The following is an 18,958-nucleotide window of genomic DNA, read 5'->3' on the forward strand; positions in this document are numbered from 1 at the left end:
CACGGACTTTTGAACCGCACCTTCACACCTGACACCACTTGTAACGGACGAGACGGGACTTGGGAATTAGATAATCAGAACACTAGTTGGCCGCAAAAATCTGATTTTAATTTAACCTTTCACATTAATAATTATTACAATACTATTCACATTCCCTAAACTGTACTTTTAAAATATATTAATAATTCATCAGCGAAACAGTAGGTTAAAAAAATTTAGATTTTAGAGGGAAGGGCAAACACGGAGCGACGCGTTACGTGCGAGTACCGGCGATCAACTCACCCCACGCACGTACTTTTTCGCTACAAATTTTTATTAAAATGGCGGACTAGACTCCGTACGGTGCTGCTCCCAAACGATTTACTTGGGCGTAACAGAGTCTAGAAACGACACAACTTGGCCAGACACAGGCTGGAGTCAGCAGGATCAGCAAATTCCTCAGCCAGCTGCAGCTAAAGCTGCCACGGGTATCGGGCTACTTCTGCTTAACAACTCATACCTCAGTAAAATAAGGCAAAATAAGGATGCAACCTCGGAATGAAAGATAATAAGCTAAAAATTTGCATACGTCTTTATTTTGATGGTATAAAACTTACCTCAAAAGTCTCATATAATCACGTGTACGCGTCTTTAGATATTTAAGGTCAAAGTTCACGAAAATCAGTTTTTTGCAAATATCTCGTTTCCCTTACGCTAATATGACTTTGAAGGTGGTTTAGAGAAATTGTAGAACGGAAAATTCTCTACAACTTTTGTCTGAAGGGATTTTATATACGTTTCAACCCTTTTTGAGATACAGCGCAAAGAGTAGGGGACCGCTTACCTGTATATACAATAATGCGAGGCCAGCCAGTAGAATACAATAAAACAAATGAGTTATATTGTTAATTATTCACTTATTATTATTATTATTATTACTTAATACTATTATTATTGTTAGCATTATTATCATTATTATTAAATTTTTATTATTATTTATTATTTAATATATCATATTTATAGATATTAATTATAAATGACATATTCTCTATGTAATACTTATTTTATTTTTACCAAACATACAATATTAAAAGAAATATTTCAAATAAAGTTTAATTATATATTTATTTATTGATCCAATAATCAATTTATTAAAATTACAAATATAAAATATTTTTTTCATTATTAATGATTAATATTTTTGTTTTAATTTTCTTCTTGTTCATCGTCGTCTTCTTCTTCTTCTTCTTCTTCCTCTGGCTGTTCAATATCGGATTCATTATCATCATTCTCGTTTACTAAATTATCAGAATAGAAAGATTCAAGAATATCAGGTGCATATTCACTTTCTTCATTGAAACCATCTGAAGTTGATGAAGCGTTGAGGCATGATTGTCCATTACACTGCCCACAAATTAAAGTGCATCGCAATCCTGATTTCCTGCATCCGCAATTAGAACCACAACCTTTCTTGCAATTGCAAAATATTGTATTCAGCAATTCTTCTGGTGCTGGTGGTAATAATGTTGTTACTGGTTCCAGGAGTTCATTTTGCAGTACCCAGCCGAATTCCTGGGGTTCTAAATCATTTCCCAACCAAATTTGGGTCTGATAATAGACACGAAGGATATGCTGACGAGCTGCTGTACTTGAAGGAGGAAGACTAGATAACTGCACTGGTTTGTTGAGTCTTGTTGATTTGATGAACTGGGTGTATCGAAAAGAGTCTATATCGTCTTCTGATTTCGGAGCATTATACGTTGCTAAGAAAATACGTACTCCATTTTCAAATAATTCTTGTACAGAGCAGTTTTTTTGTTTAAATAGTTCAGCTGATTGATTTAAATCGTGATGTTTTTCGAACATTTTAATAAACGATATTTTACCTTTTTTATAAAGTGCAGAAGTCGTATCACATCCACTAAATGCGTGTAAAAATAATATGTGTTTCTTGGAATGAGGGTATTTATCAAAACTTTTCGATGAATACAGTTTTGTCTCCACATTACCCTTACCCATTTTTTGAAAAGAATTTCTTGTTGATGTGATTGAGCACGTCCTATCAAGATAACTAGCAAATCAATATCTTCGCCTACAATGACAGACGTTTTTTTTTTAAGTTCTGACTCTGCAATAGCAGTTTCTACAATGAGAACATCAGCATCATCTCTGGCCTGTTTTGTAGTGATATTAACAGTTTTTAATTTCTTGATAAGCATGTCTATAAATATTTTTTTATTAGATGAATTCGATAAAAATTTTTCTTGGCTGATTGGCACCTTCATTGTTTCATCAAAGCGGAGTTCGTAAGATTTTGAAACACCAGCAGTTCTTCTTAATTGTTCCATTGCTTTAATGTTCTTAGTGTAGTCTGAGTAACCATCAAATACAACAACGATACTTGACCCATAATGTGTTTGTAAATATTTGACGTATTTATTCAAAATATCAGAGATAGTATCATCTTTATTCCATACAACGCGATGCAAGAGAAATCCACCATCGATGATATATGTTGTAGTGGTTTCGTCTAGTTCAATATCAACAGAAGTCATGTTTTTATATAGTGCTGATTTTGTTGTTTTTCTCATGCCATTATTATCAAATAAGGATGTTGGATACGGGCTTAACTCGTATTGTAGATATTCTTTTAGATTATTTTGGAATTTTTTGTTTACAGTTATTCTCTGGAAGAGTAGTAGTAATGGGTCGATGGGAACTTTACAATCGTTTATTTTGACAGATTTGTTAACTATTGAAAGAGGTTGTACTTTGTCAACACGTTTCAGTTTTATCTCATTAAAGTTCAAACCAGTCATTTTCACCATTGATTGGATGCCGATATCATACGCTCTATGACAATTAATTTGATCATTGCCCACTATTCCAGAAGCTATAGATATCACCTGTTCTGTGCTTTGAAAAGGATTATGAAGAGTAAACCAATCGAGAAGTTTACTTACATCGCTATTATCTCTTTTAACTCGTGAATCTCTAGTATCAACGTGTTGTTCTGAAGAATCCAAAGAAATGTTACAAAATTTTTCAATTTCCTCGCAGATTGTATTCGTAGCGTACATAGCGTATACCCATTTACATAAAACACTTTCTTCTGTACTCCGTCCCCGAGATATTCCTCCTTCTGTCTTCATAGATTTCATAAGACTTTGCTCTATTACCATGTCTGTCCATGTACCAGAATTAAATTTTTCTGTTCGTTTAACCGTAAAGAATCCGTTCTTAAAATTCTCAAAAGTCTGTTTCATCCATTGTTTCTTCTAATTTTATCATATCTTGAAGATATAAATGGGCTGATTTTGCATATAAAAAACGACCACTTGCGTGAAAATATGGAAGCATTTTTCGCACTGCATCAAGATGTTCTTTAAAAAGTCCCAGCCTTTCAGCACGAACAAAGTCCAGAGCTATTGAAACCATCTCGAAATACTGTATCCATAATTGAGCTGTAGGACCTTGAGTTTTTAACTCAATCAATTTATTATGAAATTGAGAAATTATTGAATTTGAATTATTTGCACACCCTTCAACATTTTCATAGGAAACATCGTGTCTAGTTATCTGTTCAACTAACTCATCTAAAACACAGCTTTTAATCTTCAAGTCTTGAAAAATGATTTTTGATAATGCAAGTCGTAACAGCGTATGGCCTCTAATACTTCTTGAATAAGCTTCACCACTTAACATTTTTTCAACAGAATTTGGAGCATATATTTTACTTAAAAACTTCTTTGAGTCCACTTCCGTCCATTATGTATCCTATGCATCCAAGAAAAGACATGAGCATATGAAAGCCTCCTAATTTCACAACTATTTTGGATAGGTTTGAGTTTGTATCTGCAGCAGCAACCATTTCACGTGCTTTGGAGTACAGGGGTTGATCGAACGTTATTACGCACGTTTTTTGTCTATCCGTCTTGGCAATATTTAAAGCGGACTGCAATGTGGTAAAAATTGTATTTAATTTACTTGGAGGATGATCAATAAATGGAAGAAACAAAATCCGAGAAGTTGAAAAATTCTTATTATTTTTTGTGAGTTGTTCAAGATATCCATTCCATCCTGGTAACGGTGAGGTATTTTCCCTTTTTCCATACAACCACAAAAAAATCTATTGCATTTAAGTGTTGTTGAGTTTGTACGAGTTCATCATGTAGATTTTCAACCTGAATCTTGCTAAATCCAGATACAACTGGCTTTTCATATGTTTAAAAGAGGTACATCTGATAATTCTGCCAAATCTTTACCAGTTGGTTTAGTTGTACACTTTTTTATACGTTCATCGTAAATTATAGCATGTTTTGGAGTAACTATTTTTATCATTCCCATTACATGAAATGTATTATTACCATCAAGACTATTGACATTTATATCTGCATTATCCCCAACATACTGTACAAGAGAGCCTGACTCTGATGATAAAATACGAGGCTGCGGATGATAAACTGCTGAAATTTCATACTGTACGGTATTATTATATGAAGCACAAAATCCCAAGCTAGACAAAACATCTAATAGTCTTTTAGATCCGTATCTCCTATGAAGAAATACAGACAGACCTAATAGTAGCTGTGATGAAAATGATCGTTCTCGTAGTGAAGCCATTATAGCATGACTTATTGATGTGCATTTTGTTTTCAAATGATCAGTTTTTCCTTTTTTATTTTTCATAATAACTTCTTGCAAAAAAAATAATAAACTGTTTGGTATTTCTCCATTAACATCGTCTAGCATTTGATTTGGAGGTGGATATGACTTCGTTTCAACTACAGATGATCGAATATCTTCTCTAATAATCGCCGCAGCAGCTTCTACTATTCGTAATCGTTCTTCTTCGGGTGAGCTTTTTTTATTTTCGTACCAAGCTTTGGATAAAATATTTGACTGTGTGTCACGAAAAGATATAATAGTGAATGACCCAACCTTAGTTGTAATTATTATATCAGTCAAATACTTCTCCCTCAATTTAGAAATGATAGTCTTATCATCCGGTACGTACTCGGTAGGAATATCTTTCAACTCTTTTAATGTAAATTGTGAATCATTATTATTTTCTATATACAAAAAAATCTCTTTCATGGCCTGTGTAATGTTATCATCTTTGTGATGCTTTTTATCAGTTGGTATTCTATTTAAAAAGTGAGAGTAGCAAATAGCATGATATTTAGCCTCAGCAGCTACCAAGTCATGTTCAAAAAGTATACGATTTTTGACTAATTTTCCTAACAAGTCGTCTCTTTCTTCAGCCTTCGTCAAAACGTTATTTTTAAAATCAAGAGTACTTACTTTACTGATCGTGCGTTTATACTTTTCTTTTCTTTTTTTTTCTGCGACTTCATCAGCTACTTGACCACAAAACAAGCAAGATGTTTTAAAATCAAATAACTCTTCTCGTTTTTTACGAGATGGACTTTCTGAAGTTGTAGTTTCATCGTCATCTACACGTCGCTTCGATGCAGCAATTGAATTTTTACTTATATATACTTTTCGACAGTCAACATGCACCATCACAGAAGTCAAAGTATTTAAATAATTTATATGACCGTCATTTCTGTCAATACTTGCAGTTTTTAATGTTTGTAAGCCACGCACAACACTCACAGAAGCACTTTCTGATATTAATTTATTACAAATAAAACAACAATCAGCCATTGCAATTAAAAGATACACTCAAAATCGTACGTCTGTTAATGCTAAGATGTCGTTTTCAACTAAGTGATAAAATACATTTTTATCGGTATTGAAATACTAACACAGAGAAATACACTACCATTCCCATCATCAAGTAAATATCTCACCACCACTACTGTACTTATACATAGACATTCCAAACTCATTCGTTACGGTGTGTAGAAAGTCAACAAACAAACAAACCGGTCAACAATGGAACATCTGATACATCTTCCCAGAAACAGCAAAACGTCGTACAAGAGATTTGTATTACGAGACATAATATTCATAGTAATATAGTAATATGGACGAAAAGTATTTCTTTTAATATTGTATGTTTGGTAAAAATAAAATAAGTATTACATAGAGAATATGTAATTTATAATTAATATCTATAAATATGATATATTAAATAATAAATAATAATAAAAATTTAATAATAATGATAATAATGCTAACAATAATAATAGTATTAAGTAATAATAATAAGTGAATAATTAACAATATAACTCATTTATTTATTGTATTCTACTGGCTGGCCTCGCATTATTGTATATACAGGTAAGCGGTCCCCTACTCTTTGCGCTGTATCTCAAAAAGGGTTGAACGTACATAAAATCCCTTCAGACAAAAGTTGTAGAGAATTTTTCGTTCTACAATTTCTCTAACCACCTTCAAAGTCATTTAGCGTAAGGGAAACGAGATATTTGCAAAAAACTGATTTTCGTGAACTTTGACCTTAAATATCTAAAGACGCGTACACGTGATTATATGAGACTTTTGAGGTAAGTTTTATACCATCAAAATAAAGACGTATGCAAATTTTTAGCTTATTATCTTTCATTCCGAGGTTGCATCCTTATTTTACCGGACTATCAGTTGAGATCAACTAGAATATTCCGAGCAACTATTACTTGGACTTATATCTTACTAAATAAATATATAATAATCACTGTTCCTTATTTCCTTTTAATAATTTAGGTGACGGTAGATATTTTGTAAGTAATAGTACTTACATTTTACTGTTAGGAACAATGAAGAATCGTTGGTTGGTAATACTACAATATAAATACTGTAGTACTTCACTGGTCAATAATAATATTGACCTCACAGTGTCAAATGGTCAGGGGCTTTCTTAATGGGCCGTCACAAAATAACTAGTGCAATGTTAGACATACACTCTCTGCCTATCATATTGTTCTTAGCCATTTTCAAATTTTGGAGGTTGATAATTCTTTTGTGTCAAAACAACTTAAAGTATGTTATAAGCAGTCTTTTCTGTTGTGCTGTTTATACCTTAGAATGGGATAATGTTTAAGTTTTTATTTCAGTACCTTCCTTTATAAACCATGCAAACAGTTATAATAAGCTTTTACTATTTAAAAATCACACTCTAAATAATATTGCATTATGATATTATTTGCATAGCATATATATTTTGATGGATACAACAGATTTTTTTACTTGATGTTCACTTATTAGACATACTGCCTGCCAGTGAATGAATTTTGTCTACTTTATGGCTTAAATATAAACAAGAAATTAAAAAATGGAGAAAGATCACAAAACAATATATAATATATAAGTTGGTATTTTTGTTTTGAGAGAATAACAGGATTTCGGACATTTGCCATCGTATGATTTAAAAAAAGTAAAACACAACGTTTCAAGGGTTGGAATTTATCCTCTTCATCAGGTGGGGGAGGTATTAGCACATACAAAAATAAAGATCAGAAAGAAAAAAAGAAGGAAAAGAAAAGGGCTCAAACATACCCAAAAGCCAATTGCCAAAAGCCAGAGAATGCAAGTCCCGAGCACAAGTTATGAGTACAAGAAACACAATCACATGGCACAGATGAAAGTGGGATATTAACACGAAAATCGACATTGACTCTTTCTTTAGCACCGCGTTGTGTCATCTGAAACAATGGGACAGGAAGGCGATGGTCAGGAGGAGGGACGTTTAAAGGCAAGCTGCTTCCGGCCCTATGTTTTGGTACCAGACCATAGTTTCATGGTGTTTTACTTCTTTTGTAACCAAAACTATGGCAAATGTCTGAAATCCTGTAATCCTGTCAAACCTTCCATCGTCAATAAGAAACTTTAAACAAAGAATGTTTGTCTTGATACAACATTTGACAATCAATACTTGGGCTGGAGACACTGTGCACCTCATACCTCCAATTTCCTCCAGCGGTGGATGTTCAGGGGGTTCTGGAGCTCCTCCTCCAGCGCTCGAGCCTTCAGCCGCTCCTTGCTCATATCCTTCTCCAGGTGATGGATCTCTGTCCGCAGGTCTGCCATGTTGGTGAGGTTACGTGTCAACACGTCTTTCTCAGTGCTGCCAACACATACACAGTACAATGTTGTTGGCAATACTGGTGAGACCAATTTTGCAGATTACAATTCAAGAGCCACACTGTTTTCTCAGATACTTTCAAAATCAAAGGATAAGTTAAATTTCAAAACGTATCTTGTATATTTGAAACCGTCAATATCAAATGTAATCTCCTTTATCATGAATATTAAAACTATTACCGTTAGTTAACCAAAATTGAGAATGTAACAACTTTAGCTAACTAAATATTTATTCATTTGTGGTAAGCATCCAGGACAGAGTGTTATTATATTAATAAATATGCTTATGTACAATATATCTTGTCTTATATTCTCGTTCATCCTTTTTGTTGGACTACCACAGTCCTTTATGGTACTAATTCATCATCAGACCCTAAGGTAAGGTCTGATATTATTCCATCTAGTAGATTTTATTCATTTTTAAAAAGTAAACAAGTACATGAAAGTAACGAAATAAAACATTTTTATAAATAACAGTTTGTTAGCTGTATACACCAGACAACACGAACAGTGTAGCATCTTAACATGTACTCTGGGTATTATATGATTTATACATATACCAAATTTATTTTACAGAATTAATTAAGAATTACAGAAATAGTGTATAAGTTGATTGTAAAATCAAGGCAACCCGAGAGACAACACTAGATAAATATTAGATCACATAGATCATTTCACATCTCAGATAGTTTTTATTAATTTATTTTACTTTCTAATATTTGGGTAAACTATGAGGAAGTTCATAAATAAACTAAAAATGAACATATAACCCATTGACTTGTTTGCTTTAAAAAATAAATTTAAAAGTATTATATTCAGAAGTTTTTTAATTTTAATTTTTGAATCTGCAAAAAAGTCAGTCAATGGTAGGACTATTACATTGTAAGATTATCAGAGACACACATCTCTGTTATACAAAGCAAAAATTGTATTTACTGCTCAATAAAATATTTTCACATTTTGCCATAGAAACCCTAGAAAGTGTTATAAAATGTATTTACTGCTGTTTATTTCCAAGGACATCAGTGTCTTTTAGAACATTACTGTAAAGATAATAGGATTTTGGATATTTGCCATACGTTTACACTATGTAGTTTATACATTTTATAATATATAACGATGATAAACATTTGAATCCTATTACCCTTTCAAACCTTCCATTGTCAATAACAAACTTTAAAGAAAGAATTTCTGTAGTGTGTGGATACATTTAAACTTTCTCTTTTTCAGAATTATTTACTAAAAGTTTAAAAGAATGAAGCTAACACCATTTTCTTGTGTTTTACGAAATCCTCTGTTTACAGTATTTTTATTCAAAGAGGCCAAACGCCCCAGTAAAGAAAAAGCATTCACTTATTGGTATCGTTGGTTTTGTTAATGGTAATGCTCAATGAGACACCCCATTAAAAATGATCTAGTTCCCCCATCATTCATTTTGGACAAGAGAGTGGGAATTTTCAAATCCATTGAAAACATCTTTGGATTATTATATTACATCCCCAACAGCTATCTATCTTTTCCATCGTTGGTATATCTTATAATATGGCCTGTGGTATAATTTTGATAATTGGCTCATGTTACCACCTTATGTCAAAAGCAGATTTGCCATCGTCACGATTTATTAATGGTCCATAATCTAAATTGAAGGTGATTGATGTATTGCTATTATGAAACTACAAATTGGGGTATCAGGCAAGCAATTAAAAATAACTTCTGATTATTAGAATAACACGTTTAACCTGATGCACACTCACAATCAATCTAATTAGTACACCTTAGGGGTAGACTAGATTTTCATTTCTTTTAATTTTCATTAGCAGTTCATTGTCAGTTCAGTTTACCTGAGCTTCTGTATCTCCAGCTTGAGTATCCGGATATCCTCAAGTCTCTGGGAGTAGTGGTTCTCCCCTGCGTCCAAACTGCTCTGTAGCGTCTTGGTCTTCTCTCTCAGCATGGCCAGCTCATCATTGCGTCTCACCAGCTGGGCGTTAATTATGTCCCGAGCATTGGTTAACTGCAACATAGCCATCGATGTAGCAAATTTATCCCCAGTGGTGGGTCAGAGGACTTGTCTACAACAAGGGAGAGCTTCCAAACAGCTCTTCAGCATCTTGGTGATCTCGCTCAGCGGTTTTCAGGGCCAGAGAGAAATTATTGGTTTTAATTTATTTTATATATTTTGAAAGAGAGAAATTTTATTTTGATTTATTAAGTCTCAAAGAGAAAGTCCGAGGTATTCCTCAAAGACAAAGTCGGAGATTTGTAAAATGCAGTATTCTGGCAAAGTAATGTTAATGTTATTGTTTAACATCCACATCCTGTCCTAAAGTTGCTGTGTTGAAGCGAACATTTGCTGCTTCTACAGATGAACTCCTTAGCTAAAGAGACGAATCATAATCAAAACAGTAAGTCATTGCAAAAATGTCAAATGTTAGTTCAAAGAATAAGTTTGCATTTACACACAGTCAATTTGCGTTTTGGTCATCAGAGAGTAACAGTTACCAAAACGGTTGACCATGCTCTTATCGAATTTTGGGTCCCATGTGGATAACCAACCTCTTTGTGACAATGCCTTTTTGCAAATCAAAATGTCTTGCAAATATAGGAAAATATTGATACCCAGTTTGCGACTGATCCTGTTTTCGTTCTATCAGAACTCAGCATGGTGAAATAGCTATGGAAGTGGAAAATTTACATTACTGCTGGTACTGTTTGTTTTTCTCAAAGACAAAGTCGAAGAATTGCTTATTGTAGTATTTTGGCAAGGTAATGTTTCTGTGTAGTGACAATGCCGAGACTGGATTCCAAGCAGCTTTTGGGTATGTTTAAACTTTTTTCTTTCCCTACTTTTCTTCTTTCTGTTCTTTATTTTTGTATATATCAGTACCTCCCCCACCTGACGAAGAGGATAGATTTCAATCCTCAAAACGTTGTGTTATACCTTTTGTAAACTTTAACGATGGCAAATGTCCGAAATCTAGTTATCCTTTCAAACCTTCCATCATCAATAACAAACTTTAAACAAAGAGGGTAATGTTATTGTTTACTGTCCACATTTTTCCCTAAGGTGTGTGTTTAAGGATTCATTCCTCTGTGATGACCATGACACAATTCGATCGTGTTCCAATGCAAACTTAATCTTTGAGCTAACGCTCTGACATTTTTGTGATGACTTTCTGTTTTGACTTCAGTTCGTCTCTTCAGCTAAGGAGTTCAACACACACACCTGTCTTTATTGGAACTAAATAGACAGATCATAAAGGGTATGTGACAATGAATGTACCAAAGATATGCTTGTGTTAAGGTTTTTACGTTGCAAAGAAATGCCATTTTTTCAATGGGTAAATATTTCAGTAAATCTTTGTTAAGAACATTTTTTTTACAAAAGTAACCCCATTGTAAAAGTGCTATAAAATTTATGTCCCAAAATTCTTTAGGAAAACAGTGCATTTGTTTATGCAATCACCAGTACACACCTATTAAAAAAATATGGATTCTCTTATCCGCATCATTTTTTATACAACCAAGCTCAGAGCACTTTCTTTTTGTTTTCTCAATAAATAAAGAAAGAGTATTTAATAAATGTTCTAATTTAAGTAAAAAATTCTAATAAACAAACTTTACCTGCAATATTACATAATTGTGGAATATACTGTAGTTATATGTAAAAAAAGAATCACAAACTCTACCTGCTCTATTTCCTTCTGGTCACGTTCACGCTGAGCGTCTGCCTCGCGTATAATGTGCAGCTGGCTAATGAGATCTGCCTCCAGTTTGGTCAACTGCTGTTTCGCCTCCTTTAGGTCGTGTTCCACCTTCATCGTCTCCACCCGCATCGCCTCTTTCTCTGCATGAGCCTTGCGCAGGGCTGCAAACACACAAATACTGAGTTCCCAGGATGGTTCCACAGACACTCGCAAGAAAATATCATAATTTTGTTTACAGATTAAAATCTTTCCTTACGTAATTCATTAATCCAGATTTGTTCATATAGTTATGTAGCTTTTTTATCCACTTTAAGTAGAGAAGTATTTTCTTATTTATCAAAGGTTGCTGCAAGCATTGATAATGAGTGTGTCCTATCTTTAACCTAGAATCAAGGACGTAGCAAGCAAGGGGTCCAAGAGGTCCGGACCCCCCCAAATTTTCAATTACTTTTTTAGAAAACAATTATTATTATTATTTAAGTAATTCAGTATTACTGATATGTGCTGCTGAGAGATTGTTCTCAAGATTCAAACGAGTCAAGAACCTTTTAAGGAACAAAATAAGGAATGAGCGGTTGACTGCAATTTCCTTATTTTCTGTCCACTACAGGAAAATATCAATCATCTTTTACCCTCCCCCAAAAACATTTTCCTGACTATGTTATTGCGAAGAATGTTCTTCAATCAACAAAGAATAAATGTTCTTTCAAAGACGTAGCCAGCAAGGGAGGTTCAAAGGGTCTGGATCCCCCAAATTTTAAATTTTGTTCAATTACTTTTTTAGTAAATAATTATTTAAATGATTCAGTATTACTGACATGCACTGCTGAGAGATCGTTGTCAACAAAGAAATGGGTCAAGAACTTTTTAAGGAACAAAATGGGGCCTTACTCTTTGTCCACTACAGGAGAATATCAGTTGTCTGGACCCCCTCCAAATTTTTCCTGACTGTGTTCTTTGGTATATATAAAAATATTTTATAAAAATTACCCAATTAAAATATGAGAAAATCTGTTAACATTGTATAATATAAAAAGTATGGAATATATTCACATCAATTCACTTGATTATATTTTTCTGTAATATAGATTTATAACCCTTCTTTTATTACAGTTAATTTTAATACAGAAATATATTATGACTTATTAATGCCTGTATTCTACTAAAATTTAATTTGATTCTTTATTTAAACCATTTACTATTACAGATTAAATAATGTAATAAGTAATAACTTTAAGACTTAATATAGGTTGTAAATTTAAATTTTTGTGATACAAATCACTACTTAGTTTGTGGGTCTACATACTAACTTCTCCTTCAAGTGAAAGTGGGCAGGCGGAGCTGTAATCCCTTATAGATTTTAAAGCCTTCAACATTTAGGGAGCCCCACTCACTTCAACATTATCCTCGACAAGTAGACCTGTGGCTGGGCCTCTGTAAAATTGTCTAACTACAGGCTTGCTGATGAGCTTGGACATCCATTGTTTTGCCCAGATTCAATTGACACATACGTATAGCTGTGCCCAGTTTAGGTTCAACTGGCAGATCCAATCCAGCCAGAAGAGAAACCCTCCTGGGGTATTATTGACAACAGATGATTTAAAGGTTTTTTTCAAAAAAAAGGAGAGGTCGACCCCCTTTTAAGCCTTATTCTGTCCATCCTCATGGACCACTGGCCTGTGCGAGGATCTTATGAAACAGAATAAGGGCGAGAGTTGATACAGTACAAGATCGATGGTACTGATAATAAGCGCAACGGTCACAGACAGGATTTAAATCTGCTCTATCTCTAACTTAGATCCATAGTCCAACGACTTAGACTGCTTGGCCAAAGGGTCTCCCAAGGTATTACACAATTATGAACATCTGTCAATTTTAAGTATTACGATTAAAAATCACAACATGGTGATGAACACATTGAATTCAATGTTTGTAACAATTAAAAAAGAAAAACATATAATGCAGCACTCAGGAGAAACACAGTGAAACACAAGTGAAGTCAGGAGAAACACAAATGAAAATTCACAACAACAGAGATAGCAAGCAAGAGAGAAGCAAGGACCATACTATAGCAGAGAGGGGCAAGGATGTACCCAGCAAAGGGGGTCCAGACCCTCCCCAAATTTTTAAAATTATCAATTACTTTTTCAGTAAACGATTATTATTATTATTATTTAAATAATTCAGTATTACTGACATGTACTACTGAAAGAACATTCTCAACAAAGAAATGGGCCAAGAACAAAATGGGGCCTTACTCTCTGTCCACTACGGAAAATATCAGTTGTCTGGACCCCACCCAAATTATTTCCTGGCTATATTATTGAGGAGGGGGAGACTGATGGCCAGTCTCTGTGACACAGGATTGCGTGTCGGCTACTTACCCAGTTGCTCTCTCATCAGTTGTACCTCTTTGCCAGCAATGTCCTCTTTGAGCTGCTCTATCTGGAGAGTCATCACCTTGGCCTTGTGCTTGTACTCGGTTATGTCCTCCTGTACAGCGACAGACATCATCGTTACCAAAAGTCAAGGACTGGAAGAGATGTATAAAATATATTTAAAAGCATGTTCTAGAGCCCAGTAGCGTATCGAGAATTTAAGTTTAGAGAGCACATCCACAATATCATATTTCTTGGAGATGAGATGGTGCAAAACAATGTCTTCTTTTTTTAAAAGCTTTGTGTATAACAATTATTAACCTTATCTTACATTTTATATTTATTTATTTTGACTTATAAATAGCTACAGGTCATCAGTTACCTAAATTAGCTATATTAAAATAAAACAAAAATTAAACAAAAATTATACTATCCTCTAACCTAAGTGCAGTGCAAATTACAAATAAATTTAATAATTATACTAGCTCAAAAAACAAAATGAACGATGTTATTCTTAACAATAGAGGAAAAAAAACTTTCACCTTGAAATAAATAACATGCACAACATCTTAAAATTATATAAGAATTAAATTGACAGAGCAAAATGAAACACTTCCAAACAAATAATATCCAGATTGGTTACATAAATAACATACAAAAAATCCTACAAATAATCCAAAAACTTAACTTATTGGTAAGAATACTAAGTATTAAACAGATTATTACAGCTTTTCGAGTAAAAGTCTCAAACTAAAGGTTTTAATTTTCCAATAAAATCTTTTGCACTTCCTAAATGTAAATCAATATAAAAATTGTTATTATTAATAAATCTAAAACTCCTAAACAAAGAAAAATATAATAATGGCTGATTGTGTTACATCTAGGAATAAAAAAACAATATTTTGGACCTTGAATGAAACTTAGGGACATAAAAGTTTATATTTTTAAGTAAATGTGAACTATCCATCAGGTTATTTAGTAATTTAAATAAAAAAGATAGATTAAAAATTAGTCTTCTTGCTGAAAGTTTTTGAAAATTAAATAAATTTCTTAAAGAATCAGTGGGGAAATTTCTATCACAATATGTGTTGTGTTTTTTTTTTAGATACAAATATCTTAAAAATTTATTTTGAATATTTTCAACGGACTGAATATTTGTTAATGTATAGGGTTCCCAAATAATTGAACAGTATTCTAATCCACTTCTAACAAAAGAAAAATATAAGGATTTGATTGTGTCAATGGATGAAAAATATTTTGCATTCCTCATAACAAAACCTAGCATTTTGTAAGCCTTACTGATGGTAACGTCTAAATGTTTGTCGAACTTAAAAGAAGAATCAAACATAACTCCTAGATCTTTAATTTCTTTCAGATTTTCCAGTTTGTACCCATTTATAAAATAATTAAAAGTTCTACCCTTTTTTGATCTGGAGTAAGTCATGCAGAAACATTTTTTTACATTTAAATGTAACCTATTACAGTTACACCATTCAAAAAGGTTATCCAGAGATTCTTGCAAGAGTTTAGAATCATACTCATTGTAAATTGGTCTGTATAGTTTTAGATCATCAGCATAAAGAAGCGGTTTTGAATTCTGTAACTTTTCTGGAAGGTCATTGATAAAAGCTATGAATAAAAGCGGTCCCAGGTTAGACCCTTGAGGCACACCTGAAGCACTTAAATACTGTTTTGATTTTAAATTTGATATTGATACATATTGAAATCTATTTTTGAGGTAAGACTCAATAAAAAGTACAAACCCATTGTTAAATTCGAACTTTAACAGCTTCCTTAACAGAGAATCATGATTGACCTTATCAAAAGCTTTGGCCAAAGTCCGTATATATTACATCTACCCTTCCACCATTGTCTAATTCAGCAGAAATATCCAAGGAAAACTCCATTAAATTTGAAACAACTGAGCGACGTGGGAGAAAACCCATGCTGCTGAGCTGACAGTCTACCTTTAATATTTGTATATATATGTTTGTAAATTAACAGCTCAAAAGCCTTGGCAAATGAATTTAATAAAGATATTGGACGATAATTTTCTACGTTTTCAGCTTGGCCTGACTTAAAGACACAACCCTTGCTTCTTTCCAACGTTGGGGAAAATTAAAACTTGACAAGGACAAATTAAAGAGATAGCACAGTGGTTCTGCTAAAACTTCTCCACAACCTTTTACAACATATGAAGGAATATTGTCAGGACCTGAGGACCTCTTTGATTTCATTTCATTGATAGCTTCTATGACATCTGATACCGAAAAACTTTCTTTATTTCTTTACATAAGACAGTTGGGTGTATTGAGTTTTGCAAGTCATAAGCAGAAGAATTCTGGTCAAACACCGAAGAGAAATATGAAGCAAAAGCATTTGGGACATCCTGCTTACTCACTGCATTACTTTTATATTTCATGTCAGCTTGACCTAAATTACAACATGAATTGCGCTTGGAGCTAATGTAGTTCCAAAAATACTTTGGGTCAGTCTTTTATTCTTTCTTCAACAAAAGATAAATAATTTTTATGAGAAATCTAAATCATTGTTTTAAGTTTAGTTCTGAGATGTTTAATCATTATATCATGGTATTTGGAATATTTTTTCTTTTTGGACAATCTGTTCTTCAGTTTAATGTTCTTAATTATTTCATTTGAAAACCAAATAGGATACTTTGTATTTCTACAATTGCGTTTTTTAGGCACAAACTGATCGATACATGAGAACACTGTGTTGTAAAATAAATCTACTGCTTCATCGATGTCTTTAGTCTTAAACAATGAACTCCAGTCACTATCTCTAAACGCACAGTAAAGTTGGAAAAATTTTGCATTGTTAAAAGAGTAGTATTCAATTGAATCTGTTGTACTTGAGGGATTTAATTTGGGTACTGTATGCTGAGTAAAGGGACTATCAAAAACTAATGGGGGGTGATGAACATCAACTGTCACTAGTGGATTATTTGTGTGTTCGACCTTAAGTTTATTGTTACTTAAAACCAGATCTAGCGTTACGTTATTTGAATTGCAAATATTATTATACGAGTTTAAGTTATAAAATGTCATTAAGTTGTGAATAGTTTTAGAAATAATTGAACCAGTCAAAAAGTTATAATGAATTCCATTAATTTCAGCAATGTTAAAATCCCCCAATATAATAATTTTTTCCGTCAAACATATCAGTAATACTATAAAGCTCGGAACAATAATCATAATATAATTGCTGCGTACTGTTTGGAGGAAAATAAACGACGTTTATGTAAAGAGCGTGATGTGAGTGCGGCGGCGGTGCTGCCACCTTGACGCAGAGCGTGTCTGCGATCAGCTGACGTCGCTGACCAGACAGCCGGCGTGCATGTAGCCGCTTGTTCACAGCTAACAACACTCCGCCGCCGCGGCACTTGCCACTCGTCTCCGCATCTCTGTCACTCCTATACACTACATAGCGCGCATCAAATAGTTTCCCTATCAGATATCCCTGAATGCAACCAGGTTTCAGTTAAAGCTATTACATCGTAATTCTCACTTAAAACTGATTCAAAAATCATGTGTGATTTAGTTCGAAGGCCCCTAACGTTCTGGTAATAGAATTTTAAATCTTTATTACCCAACAAACTCATTATTTAACACTGTTTAGTATAAAAAAGAGTTAAATCAAAGGGAAAAAAACTAAGTTTCTCCAAGGCTAACAAACTTAAAGAAAACCTACAAAAAAGAGCATTTATCACACTGCCTTGCTTGTAAATTTTATAACTAAATATAAAAAGGAATGTTACTACAATTAAGTCTAGAAAAATATATACCAACAACTACTCTACTAACCTAGTTGTACATTTCTCAAATAAGCTTACTGTACTGAGTTACCAGCGGTGTAGTAGAGCTGGAACTTAACTATCAAACTACAGTGCTAGCCATACCTGACTCTCTCTTGATCAAAGCCGACAAGTCATGTTCGTCATTCAGAACACACACTCTAGAACTTTTATCATCACTTTTGCGAACTTTGACTCTACCGGCTCTGTCAACCCACACGTACTTGTAGTTAAACTTAGACCTTAACTCACGAGCCTTTGCGAACAGCACTCTTCTCTCCCTGGACAGCGACAGGTTGATGTAGATGGGCAGATCATCCTTGCGTCCAACTAGATGACGAGTAGAGAAGTCTCTCTTCACCTTCCTTCTAGCAAGTAGCCGATCTGGATCCTCTCGACGTAGGAACTTCACAATGATCCCAGACGCAGGACGATTCTTCCCCCCAGATATGCGATGACAAGCATCTATCCCATCCTCTTGAATAGGAACTCCCAGAGCGTTGCCAATGTCTATCACAGTCTGTTTTAGTGAACCTTCACTCTCATTCGAGGTCTCCGGAACTCCGAAAATCTCCAAAGTATTCCTCCTTGAATACTGATCAAGATCACTCTGACGCCTGGAGATATCCTTCACCTGCACTCGCAAATACTTGTTCTCCTCCTCAAGTCCCTCAATCTTGGTTTGTTGACTTGTTATTACTTCTTGTTGTTTTGCCACAATCTCACTATTTTCCTTGATCATGTTAAAACACATTTCAATGGATTTGTTGATTTCTTTCTCAATATTGTTCTGTCCCTTCAAAATCTCCCTCTTCATGTCCTCTAGTAGAGGCTTAAGATCTTCAATTGTGAGCCCCATACTGGTTGAAGATTTAGTCACTTGTGATGGAGATGGTGATTGTACAGGGCAAGAGTCTGATAAACTTCTACGTAGCCTTTTTCTTCGCCGTACAAGAAGCACAATTCCACTGGTTATTAGTCGAAAGAAAGTCAATTTCAGCCTCTGTCAGCTTAGCACAAGTTCCATGAAAAAA

General features: G+C 33.8%; 1 protein-coding gene across 1 annotated transcript in view; it reads right to left on the reverse strand.

Annotated features, from left to right (window-relative positions):
• LOC124366866 (cilia- and flagella-associated protein 58-like) overlaps positions 1 to 18,958 on the reverse strand; it is a 109,788-nt gene that overhangs the window by 15,000 nt on the left and 75,830 nt on the right. Inside the window, exons 5-8 of the mRNA XM_046823467.1 lie at positions 14,117 to 14,225; positions 11,715 to 11,893; positions 9,867 to 10,039; positions 7,846 to 8,008 (exon numbers count right to left, since the gene is read on the reverse strand). Of these exons, the coding sequence (XP_046679423.1) occupies positions 7,846 to 8,008; positions 9,867 to 10,039; positions 11,715 to 11,893; positions 14,117 to 14,225 (624 nt within the window). The remainder of the gene's footprint in view (positions 1 to 7,845; positions 8,009 to 9,866; positions 10,040 to 11,714; positions 11,894 to 14,116; positions 14,226 to 18,958) is intronic.

The sequence above is a fragment of the Homalodisca vitripennis genome, chromosome 7 (genome assembly GCF_021130785.1).
Source record: "Homalodisca vitripennis isolate AUS2020 chromosome 7, UT_GWSS_2.1, whole genome shotgun sequence".
Taxonomy (NCBI): Eukaryota; Metazoa; Arthropoda; class Insecta; order Hemiptera; family Cicadellidae; genus Homalodisca; species Homalodisca vitripennis.